The sequence below is a fragment of the Lonchura striata genome, unplaced genomic scaffold, assembly GCF_046129695.1.
Source record: "Lonchura striata isolate bLonStr1 unplaced genomic scaffold, bLonStr1.mat Scaffold_106, whole genome shotgun sequence".
In the NCBI taxonomy this organism is placed as follows: domain Eukaryota; kingdom Metazoa; phylum Chordata; class Aves; order Passeriformes; family Estrildidae; genus Lonchura; species Lonchura striata.
Window position 1 is genome coordinate 671,807 of NW_027461078.1, and position 11,243 is coordinate 683,049.

Below are 11,243 nucleotides of genomic sequence, written 5' to 3' on the forward strand. Positions count from 1 at the left end.
ACCTGAGCAGGGAGCGGCGCCGGCGGAAAATCGGGAATTTTTCCAGGTGGCCAAAGGGCGGCGGGGCCGAGGCCAGGGCGGGGCCGGGAGCGATCCCGATGGGAATTCCGGGATCGGGAGAAACCTTTGGAAGGGCCAGGAGGGGTCGGGATCACCGGGAAGGGCTGGGATCCATCCCGGATCCCAGGATCCATCCCGGATCCCAGGATCCATCTCAAACCCTTGGATCCATCCCGGATCCCAGGATCCATCCCGGATCCCGGGATCCATCCCGGATCCCAGGATCCATCCCGGATCCCAGGATCCATCCCAAACCCTTGGATCCATCCCGGATCCCGGGATCCATCCCAAATCCCAGAATCCATCTCAAACCCTTGGATCCATCCCGGATCCCAGGATCCATCCCAAACCCTTGGATCCATCCCGGATCCCGGGATCCATCCCAAATCCCAGAATCCATCTCAAACCCTTGGATCCATCCCGGATCCCGGGATCCATCCCAAATCCCAGAATCCATCTCAAACCCTTGGATCCATCCCAAATCCCAGGATCCATCCCAAATCCCAGGATCCATCCCAAATCCCAGGATCCATCCCAAATCCCAGGATCCATCCTGGATCCCAGGATCCATCCCAAATCCCAGGATCCATCCCAAACCCTTGGATCCATCCCAAATCCCAGGATCCATCCCGGATCCCAGGATCCATCCCGGATCTATCCCAAACCCTTGGATCCATCCCAAACCCTTGGATCCATCCCAAACCCTTGGATCCATCCTGGATCCATCCCAAATCCCAGGATCCATCCCGGATCCATCCCAAACCCTTGGATCCATCCCAAATCCCAGGATCCATCCCAAACCCTTGGATCCATCCCAAATCCCAGGATCTATCCCAAATCCCAGGATCCATCCCGGATCCCAGGATCCATCCCAAACCCTTGGATCCATCCCAAATCCCAGGATCCATCCCAAACCCTTGGATCCATCCCGGATCCCGGGATCCATCCCAAATCCCAGAATCCATCTCAAACCCTTGGATCCATCCCGGATCCCGGGATCCATCCCAAATCCCAGAATCCATCTCAAACCCTTGGATCCATCCCAAATCCCAGGATCCATCCCAAATCCCAGGATCCATCCCAAATCCCAGGATCCATCCTGGATCCCAGGATCCATCCCAAATCCCAGGATCCATCCCAAACCCTTGGATCCATCCCAAATCCCAGGATCCATCCCGGATCCCAGGATCCATCCCGGATCTATCCCAAACCCTTGGATCCATCCCAAACCCTTGGATCCATCCCAAACCCTTGGATCCATCCTGGATCCATCCCAAATCCCAGGATCCATCCCAAACCCTTGGATCCATCCCAAATCCCAGGATCCATCCCAAACCCTTGGATCCATCCCAAATCCCAGGATCTATCCCAAATCCCAGGATCCATCCCGGATCCCAGGATCCATCCCAAACCCTTGGATCCATCCCAAATCCCAGGATCCATCCCAAACCCTTGGATCCATCCCAAACCCTTGGATCCATCCCAAACCCTTGGATCCATCCCGGATCCATCCCAAATCCCAGGATCCATCCCGGATCCTGGATCCATCCCAAATCCCAGGATCCATCCCAAATCCCAGGATCCATCCCAAATCCCAGGATCCATCCCAAATCCTTGGATCCATCCCGGATCCCAGGATCCATCCCAAATCCCGGGATCCATCCCAAATCCCAGAATCCATCCCAAATCCCAGAATCCATCCCAAATCCCAGGATCCATCCCGGATCCATCCCGGATCCCAGGATCCATCCCAAACCCTTGGATCCATCCCAAACCCTTGGATCCATCCCAAACCCTTGGATCCATCCCAAATCCCAGGATCCATCCCAAATCCCAGGATCCATCCCGGATCCATCCCAAATCCCAGGATCCATCCCAAATCCCAGGATCCATCCCAAATCCCACGATCCATCCCAAACCCTTGGATCCATCCCAAACCCTTGGATCCATCCCAAATCCCAGGATCCATCCCAAATCCCAGGATCCATCCCGGATCCATCCCAGAGCAGGTGGAGAATCCATGGGGGGGGAGGGGGTTGGGAATGTTCCCAGATGGCTCCAGAAAAACCGGGAAGGGGGGAGGGCTGCAAAAACCGGGAGAGGATTTGGAATTTCCAGAAATCCGGGAGAGGATTGGATATTCCCAAAATGAGGAAATCCAGGATTTCTGGGATTTCATTGGAAAACTGAAAGGAACAAACAGGGAAAAGGGGATTTGGGGGCTGAAAAACTGGGAAAAGAAACAGAAAAATGCAAATTTTGGGCCTGAGAAAAACCAGAATTTCAGGAATTTCCTTGGAAAACTGGGAGGGGAAAAGCAGGAAAAGGGAAATTAGAGTCTAAAAAAAACCAAAAATGGGAATTTTCCCTGTGGATGGGGTCGGGAAAAATCAGGAGAGGCCATCCTGACCCTCTGGAAGGGCGGAATTTTGGGAATTCTCCGGCTGGCCGGGATCCATGGAAGCACAAAGAGCCTTTGTGGCTCCGACCCAGAAAAAGTCGTTTCGTAATTCCTGGAGTAGCCGGAAAATCCGAGGGGAAAAAAAAAACTGGAGTTGCTTTTCCAGGATTTTTTTCCCTTTTTTTTTTCCTTAAGGAGGAAAGGGAACTTGGGATTTTGAGAATGGAGAAACGGAGGGAAAAATCCGGCTGGTCAAGGGTGGGAAAGGAAGGGAAAAATCCCCAATTTTCCCAAAATATTCCCAAAATTGCTGGGAATCCAATATTTAGGATGGTCCCAGTGAGGTTTTCCCAAAATTCTGCTTCGTTCCCGAGTCCCTGGGGCCTAAATTGAGCTCCAAATGATCCCAAAGAATTCCCAAATTATCCCAAATGATCCTGAATTATCCCAAATGAATTCTCGCAAATGATCCCAAGTTATCATCTCAAATTATGCCAAATGATCCCAAATTAATTATCCCAAATTACCCCGAATTAATTATCCCAAACCATCCTGGGGTTTTTTGCCTCCAGGAGGATTTTTTTTTTGGGATCTTTCCCAAACTTCCGCCCTCGGCTCCTCCCCCGGGCGTTGTTTGGGGCCAAAGTCCGGGAATTTGGAGCCGCGCCCAAAAACCAGGAGCGGCTGTTCCGGATTTTCCAGTTTTTCCCGCTTTTCCTGGGAACCCGAAACCGGGGAGGGGCGGAGATCATGGGGGGGAGAGGGGATTGCACCTGGAAAAATGGGAATTTTCACCCGGAAAAATGGGAATTTTCACCCGGAAAAAGGGTCAGGAGTGGAATTTGCCACCTGGGAAAATGGGATCTTTCACCTGGGAAAAGGGTCGGGAGAGGGATTTCCATTTGGGATCGGGACAGGAACATTTGGGATCGGGAATATTTGGGATTGGGATCATCCCTCAGGCGCTGCTCCCTCCGGAGCCGAATTCCAGGAATTCCAGCCCAACCTCGGGCAGAGTTCCCAGGTTAACCATTGACCCCAAATCCCGGGAAATCGAGCCCAAATCCCGGGAAATCGAGCCCAAATCCCGGGAAATCGAGCCCAAATCCCGGGAAATCGACCCCAAATCCCGGGAAATCGAGCCCAGATCCCGGGAAATCGACCCCAAATCCCGGGAAATCCCATTCCAGCCCTCCTGGGAATCCCGATCTCGTTCCCAGCGCGTCGCCGCCGGGATCCGGTGACGGTTTCCAGGGAAATTGAGCCCCTGGAACCGGAGCCCTCGGGATGCAATTCCCGAGTGCAGAAAAGCCTCGGGATAACCGGGAATGGGGAATGGGATAACCGGGAATGGGATAACTGGGAATGGGGACTGATCCCATTCCTTTGGGATAACCTGCAATGATCCCATTCCTTTGGGATAACCGGCAATGATCCCATTCCTTTGGGATAATGGGGAATGATCCCATTCCTTTGGGATAACCGGGAATGATCCCATTTCTTTGGGATAACCTGCAATGATCCCATTCCTTTAGGATAACCAGGAATGATCCCATTCCTTTGGGATAACTGGGAATGATCCCATTCCCTGGACACTGAAATCCCTGCAGGATTTGGTTTGCCCTGGATCCCGTCCCAGATTTCAGCCCAGAATTCCCTCCCTGAGGAATTCAATGCCACATTCATTCCCCCAGGAATTCCCCCCCTGAGGAATTCAATCCCACATTCATTCCCCCAGGAATTCCCCCCCTGAGGAATTCAATCCCACATTCATTCCCCCAGGAATTCCCTCTCTGAGGAATTCAATCCCACATTCATTCCCCCAGGAATTCCCTCCCTGAGGAATTCAATCCCACATTCATTCCCCCAGGAATTCCCTCCCTGATCCCAAAGAGCCGCAAAACCCCAAATCCCGCCCGGGGAAAGGGAATTCGGATCCCGAACCGGCCCGACCGCTCCGGGAGCGCCCGGAGCCGTCCCAGAAACCCGGAACGAAACGGGACAAAACCTCCTGGATTTGGGATCCCTGGAGTTTGGGATCCGCCGGCTCCGGGAAGCGGCTCCAAAACCCACCCGGATCTCCCCCAAATTCCTGGAGGGATAAAAGGCGGGAGTCGCGCCGCCCTGAAAGGTCGGGAAGGGTTTTCTGAGGGGATCCCGAAGGACGGGAGCCCGTGGAGGGACACCGGGAGCCCGTGGAGAGACACCGGGACCCCGTGGAGGGACACCGGGACCTTTAAAGGGACACCGGGACCCCTTAAAGGAACACCGGGACCCCGTGGAGGGACACCGGGACCCCGTGGAGGGACACCGTGGACCCTTAAAGGGACACCGGGACCCTTAAAGGGACACCGGGACCCTTAAAGGGACACCGGGACCCCCTAAAGGGACACCGGGACCCCGTGGAGGGACACCGGGAGCCCCTAAAGGGACACGGGGACCCCTTAAAGGGACACCGGGACCCCGTGGAGGGACATCGGGACCCTTAAAGGGACACCGGGACCCTTAAAGGGACACCGGGACCCTTAAAGGGACACCGGGACCCCGTGGAGGGACACCGGGACCCCGTGGAGGGACACCGTGGACCCTTAAAGGGACACCGGGACCCTTAAAGGGACACCGGGACCCCGTGGAGGGACACCGGGACCCCGTGGAGGGACACCGGGACCCCTTAAAGGGACACCGGGACCCCGTGGAGGGACACCGGGACCCCCTAAAGGGACACCGGGACCCCATGGAGGGACACCGGGACCCTTAAAGGGACACCGGGACCCCCTAAAGGGACACCGGGACCCCTTAAAGGGACACCGGGACCCCCTAAAGGGACACCGGGACCCCATGGAGGGACACCGGGACCCTTAAAGGGACACCGGGACCCCATGGAGGGACACCGGGACCCCGTGGAGGGACACCGGGAGCCCGTGGAGGGACACCGGGACCCCCTAAAGGGACACCGGGACCCTTAAAGGGACACCGGGACCCTTAAAGGGACACCGGGACCCCGTGGAGGGACACCGGGACCCCGTGGAGGGACACCGGGACCCTTAAAGGGACACCGGGACCCCGTGGAGGGACACCGGGACCCCCTAAAGGGACACCGGGACCCCTTAAAGGGACACCGGGACCCCCTAAAGGGACACCGGGACCCCTTAAAGGGACACCGGGACCCCTTAAAGGGACACCGGGACCCTGTTCCGTGTCCTCAGGACCCTCTCCAGTGTCCCCAGCGCCCTCCCCGGTGTCCCCAGACCCCTCTGCGTGTCACCGGAGCCTGTCCCGTGTCACCAGCGACCTCTGCGTGCCCCCAGATCCCCTCCCGGTGTCACCCGTGCCACCACGACTGTCTCCGGTGTCACCGGCACCTCCTCCGGTGTCACCAGAGCCCTGCCCGGTGTCACCAGAGCCCTGCCCGGTGTCACCTGCACCTCCTCCGGTGTCACCTGCGCCCTGTCCCGTGCCAACACCCCCCACCCCCGTGCCACCAGCGCCTGTCCGGTGTCCCCAGCCCCGTTTCCCGGTGTCCCCACCCCTGTCCGGTGTCCCCAGCCCCGTTTTCCCGTGTCCCCAGCCCTGCCCGGTGTCCCCAGCCCCATTTCCCGTGTCCCCAGCCCCATTTCCCGTGTCCCCAGCCCCGTTTTCCCGTATCCCCAGCCCCGTTTTCCCGTGTCCCCAGCCCTGCCCGGTGTCCCCAGCCCCATTTCCCGGTGTCCCCAGCCCCATTTCCCGTGTCCCCAGCCCTGCCCGGTGTCCCCAGCCCCATTTCCCGGTGTCCCCAGCCCCATTTCCCGTGTCCCCAGCCCTGCCCGGTGTCCCCAGCCCCATTTCCCGTATCCCCAGCCCCGTTTTCCCGTGTCCCCAGCCCTGCCCGGTGTCCCCAGCCCCGTTTCCCGTGTCCCCAGCCCCATTTCCCGTGTCCCCAGCCCCGTTTTCCCGTGTCCCCAGCCCCATTTCCCGTATCCCCATCCCCGTTTTCCCGTGTCCCCAGCCCTGTCCGCTGTCCCCAGCCCCATTTCCCGTATCCCCAGCCCCGTTTCCCGTGTCCCCATCCCCGTTTTCCCGTGTCCCCAGCCCCGTTTCCCGGTGCCCCCCCCACTCACCGCCGCTCCCGCCGCAGCCGCCGCAACCTGTTACCTTCGCCCGAGCCCCGCCCCTCGCCGCCGATTGGCCAGCGCCGCCCCAAGCCCCGCCCACCGGGCGCGGCGCCGCGCGCCAAGCCCCGCCCACCGCCGCACCGGTGCTGCGTCACGTGGGGCGGGGGCGGCGCCATCTTGAGGCGGGACTGTGGCCACGCCCCCCGCTGCGGGGGCGGGGCCGCCCCCGCGCAGGCGCAGTCGCGCCGTGACTAAGATGGAGGCCGGGGCAGCGCCGCCGCCGTTCTGGGCCGGGGGCCCGGCCCCGGGGCAAACCTACATCCCCCGGGCCCTGGGGCACACCGGCACCGCCCCCCGCGCCTCCCGGGGCACCGGCACCGCGCCCGCCGCGCTGCCCGCCGGCCGCACCCTGTGAGGGCAGCGGGAGCGCGGGGTGGGGATGGGGGAGTGGGGGGGGTCCCTGAGGGAAACTGGGGGGACCCTGAGGGAACTGGGGGAGACTGGGGAGAGTGGGGGGGTCCCTGAGGGAATTGGGGGGTCCCTGAGGGAATTGGGGGAGACTGGGGAGAGTGGGGGGGAAATTGGGGAGACTGGGAGGTCCCTGAGGGAACTGGGGGGTCCCTGAGGAAATGGGGGGAGACTGGGGAGAGTGGGGGGGTCCCTGAGGGAAACTGGGGGGACCCTGAGGGAACTGGGGGGTCCCTGAGGGAATTGGGGGAGACTGGGGAGAGTGGGAGGGAATTGGGGGAGACTGGGGAGACTGGGGGGAAATTGGGGAGAGTGGGGGGGTCCCTGAGGGAATTGGGGGAGACTGGGGGTCCCTGAGGGAATTGGGAGAGAACTGGGGAGAGTGGGAGAGAATTGGGGGAGAGTGGGGGGGTCCCTGAGGGAATTGGGGGAGACTGGGGGGTCCCTGAGGGAATTGGGGGGGAACTAGGGAGAACTGGGAGGAAATTGGGGAGACTGGGAGAGAATTGAGGAGACTGGGGGGTCCCTGAGGGAATTGGGAGAGACTGGGGGGGAAATTGGAGGGAACTGGGGAGACTGGGGGGGAACTGGGGAGAGTGGAGGGGTCCCTAAGGGAATTGGGGGGGAATTGGGGAGAACTGGGAGGAAATTGGGGAGACTGGGAGAGAATTGAGGAGACTGGGGGGTCCCTGAGGGAACTGGGGGGGAACTGGGGAGAAATGGGGGGGAACTGTGGAGACTGGGAGGGAATTGGGGAGAGTGGGGGGGTTCCTGAGGGAATTGGGGGGGAACTGGGGAGAGTGGGAGAGAACTGGGGAGACTGGGGGATTTGGGGTGGGGGAGAGGAAATGGGGGGATTTGGGGAGGGTCTCTGAGGGCTGGGGGGGCAAACTGGGGGGAACTGGGAGGGAGAAAGGGGGAAAGGGAAGGAGCAGAAAATCCGGGAATGCCGGGGAGACTCCAGGGGCGCAGAATGGACACGCTGGGATGCAAACTGGTGTGACTGGGATCCGAACTGGTGTGACGGGGATCCGAACTGGTGTGACTGGGATCCGAACTGGTGTGACTGGGATCCGAACTGGTGTGACTGGGATCTCGGCGTGCCAGGAGCCCGATGGTGACCGGCACGTCGGTGCTGGGCCTGAAGTTCTCCGGGGGGGTGATGCTGGCCGCGGACACGGTGGGATCCTACGGATCCCTGGCGCGATTCCGGGGAATCTCCCGGCTCCTCAAGGTCAACGACTCCACCGTGCTCGGAGCCTCCGGTGACCTGGCGGATTTCCAGCACCTGCGGCAGCTCCTGGAGCAGATGGTGTAAGATTCCCGGGAATTCCCAGCCCAAATTCCCTTGGGAATTCCGAGATTCCCCATCCCACGATCCTCAGTCGATTCCCGCGAAGTCCCCACCCCAAAATTCTGGATTGATTCCTGGGGATTTGGGAATTTCCCATCCCCAGTGGTTTTGGTGCGCCAATCCCCAGAATTTCTCTGCTGCGATCCCAGAATTCCTTGAGCACAAATCCCTGGATTCCTTGAGCACAAATCCCTGGATTCCTTGAGCACAAATCCCTGAATTCCTTGAGCACAAATCCCTGGATTCCTTGAGCACAAATCCCTGAATTCCTTGAGCACAAATCCCAGAATTCCTTGAGCACAAATCCCTGAATTCCTTGAGCACAAATCCCTGAATTCCTTGAGCACAAATCCCTGGATTCCTTGAGCACAAATCCCAGAATTCCTTGAGCACAAATCCCTGAATTCCTTGAGCACAAATCCCTGAATTCCTTGAGCACAAATCCCTGGATTCCTCGTCATTCCATCCCCAAATTCCGCGGCGTTTCTTGCTCCGCTCCAATCCCCGAATCCCCGATCTGCAGCCCCTGAATCCCTGGTCTCCAAGGCCGGACTTCCATGGAATTCCGTGGAATTTCAGGATCGACGAGGAGCTGCTGGGGGACGGGCACAGCTACAGCCCGCGGGCGCTGCACTCGTGGCTGACGCGGGTCCTGTACAACCGGCGCTCCAAGATCAATCCCCTCTGGAATACCGTGCTCATCGCCGGCGTCTACGGCGGGGAGACGTGAGCGATCCCGCGCCTGGGGCTTCCAGGGATTGCTCCTCCTTCCCAGGGAATTCCTGCTTTTCCTGGGCTGGTTTCTCCTCCTCCTTCCCAGGGAATTCCTGCTTTTCCTGGGGTGGTTGCTCCTCCTCCTTCCCAGGGAATTCCTGCTTTTCCTGGGCTGGTTTCTCCTCCTCCTTCCCAGGGAATTCCTGCTTTTCCTGGGGTGGTTTCTCCTCCTTCTTCCCAGGGAATTCCTGCTTTTCCTGGGCTGGTTTCTCCTCCTCCTTCCCAGGGAATTCCTGCTTTTCCTGGGGTGGTTTCTCCTCCTCCTTCCCAGGGAATTCCTGCTTTTCCTGGGGTGGTTTCTCCTCCTCCTTCCCAGGGAATTCCTGCTTTTCCTGGGCTGGTTTCTCCTCCTCCTTCCCAGGGAATTCCTGCTTTTCCTGGGGTGGTTCCTGTTCTTTCCCAGGGGAATTCCCGCCTCCTTCCCAGGGAATTCCCGGTTCCCCAGGTGATTCCCGCTCTCCCATTCCTGCAGTTTCCTGGGATACGTGGACATGCTGGGCGTGGCCTACGAGGCGCCGTCGCTGGCCACGGGATTCGGGGCTTACCTGGCCCAGGTGAGCCCGGGCTCGGGTCTTCAGTTTGTTAAATTATTCGTTGATAATTTTCTTTACTTAGTTTATAATTTTTTTTAATGGATTATAAACCTCTTTTGGCTCGTTATTTTCTAGCTCGTCACTTTTTAATCAATATTTTGATTTTCGATCTGATTTTAATTAATTTGTCCCTTTATTCCCAATCCGTGCGCAGCCGCTGCTGCGGGCGGAGCTGGAGCGGAATCAGGATCGGCTCCCGACGCGGGAGGAGGCGCGGGAGCTGCTGGAGCGCTGCCTGAGGGTGCTCTACTACAGGGATGCTCGGTCATTTAATAGGGTTTGTATCCCAAACCCATCCCAAACCCATCCCAAACCCATCCCAAATCCATCCCAAACCCATCCCAAACCCATGGGATCCGCCCCAAATCCATCCCAAATCCATGGGATCCGCCCCAAACCCATCCCAGTCCCGGGAGCTGCTGGAGCGCTGCCTGAGGGTGCTCTACTACAGGGATGCTCGGTCATTTAATAGGGTTTGTATCCCAAATCCCGGGAATTTGTCCCAAAATCCATCCCCAAATAGGTGGGAGCCAGCCCAAACCCATCCCAATGGCAGGGTTTTTCCCATGGAATTCCAGGCAGGGATTGAGGCATTCCAGGGTTTTTCCCATGGAATTCCAGGGCTGGGATCGAGGCATTCCAGGGTTTTTCCCATGGAATTCCAGGGCTGGGATCGAGGCATTCCAGGGTTTTTCCCATGGAATTCCAGGGCTGGGATCGAGGCATTCCAGGGTTTTTCCCATGGAATTCCAGGGCTGGGATCGAGGCATTCCGGGGTTTTTCCCGTGGAATTCCAGGCCTGGGATCGAGGCATTCCAGGGTTTTTCCCATGGAATTCCAGGCGGGGATTGAGGAATTCCGGGGTTTTCCCTGTGGAATTCCGGGCTTTTCCCTGTGGAATTCCCGAATCCCGGGTTTTCCCGCAGTACGAGGTCGCCACGGTGACGGAGAAGGGCGTGGAGCTGGAGGGACCCCTGACCCTGGAGGCCAACTGGGACATCGCCCACGCCGTCAGGTAATTCCCACCTGGAATATCGGCATCTGGGAATTCCGGGGACATCCACGGAATTCCCACCTGGATACAGCGGGATTGGTCATTCCAGAGGGACATCCAGCTGTTCCTGGGGACATCCAGCTGTTTTTCCTGCCCCTCTAACCCCGTTTTTCCCTTTTTTCCCATTTTTCCAGAGGTTTCGAGTGATCTCCAGGAGCTGCTCCGGCCTCAGCCCGTTTTTATCCCATCCCTTCTTCCCCTCTGGAATGGCAAAAATCTGGTGTTTTTTGGGAATAAAATCCAGTGTTTAAGACCAGTCCGTGTGTTTGTTCTTTGGGAATCCTCGAAGATCGCGGGGAGTTCCGGAATTCCGGATGGATGCTGTGGCCCCAGATCCCAATTCCTTCTGAAACTGGAATTTCTGAGGTGGCATGGAGCCTGGGAATCCCTAAACCCTGTCCACGATTTTGGGGCGCTCCGTGGGATTTTTTCCCCAAAATCCCAAATC

General features: G+C 58.5%; 1 protein-coding gene across 1 annotated transcript; it reads left to right on the forward strand.

Moving 5' to 3' along the window:
• The first annotated feature begins 6,802 nt into the window (after positions 1–6,802).
• LOC144248398 (proteasome subunit beta type-4-like) lies at positions 6,803–11,051 on the forward strand. Its single transcript, XM_077790569.1, has 7 exons — positions 6,803–6,963; positions 8,128–8,334; positions 8,954–9,100; positions 9,621–9,702; positions 9,896–10,018; positions 10,668–10,756; positions 10,930–11,051. Exons 1-7 carry the CDS (start codon positions 6,809–6,811, stop codon positions 10,940–10,942), a joined length of 816 nt encoding a protein of 271 aa, XP_077646695.1. The 5' UTR covers positions 6,803–6,808; the 3' UTR covers positions 10,943–11,051.
• The last annotated feature ends 192 nt before the right edge of the window (positions 11,052–11,243 follow it).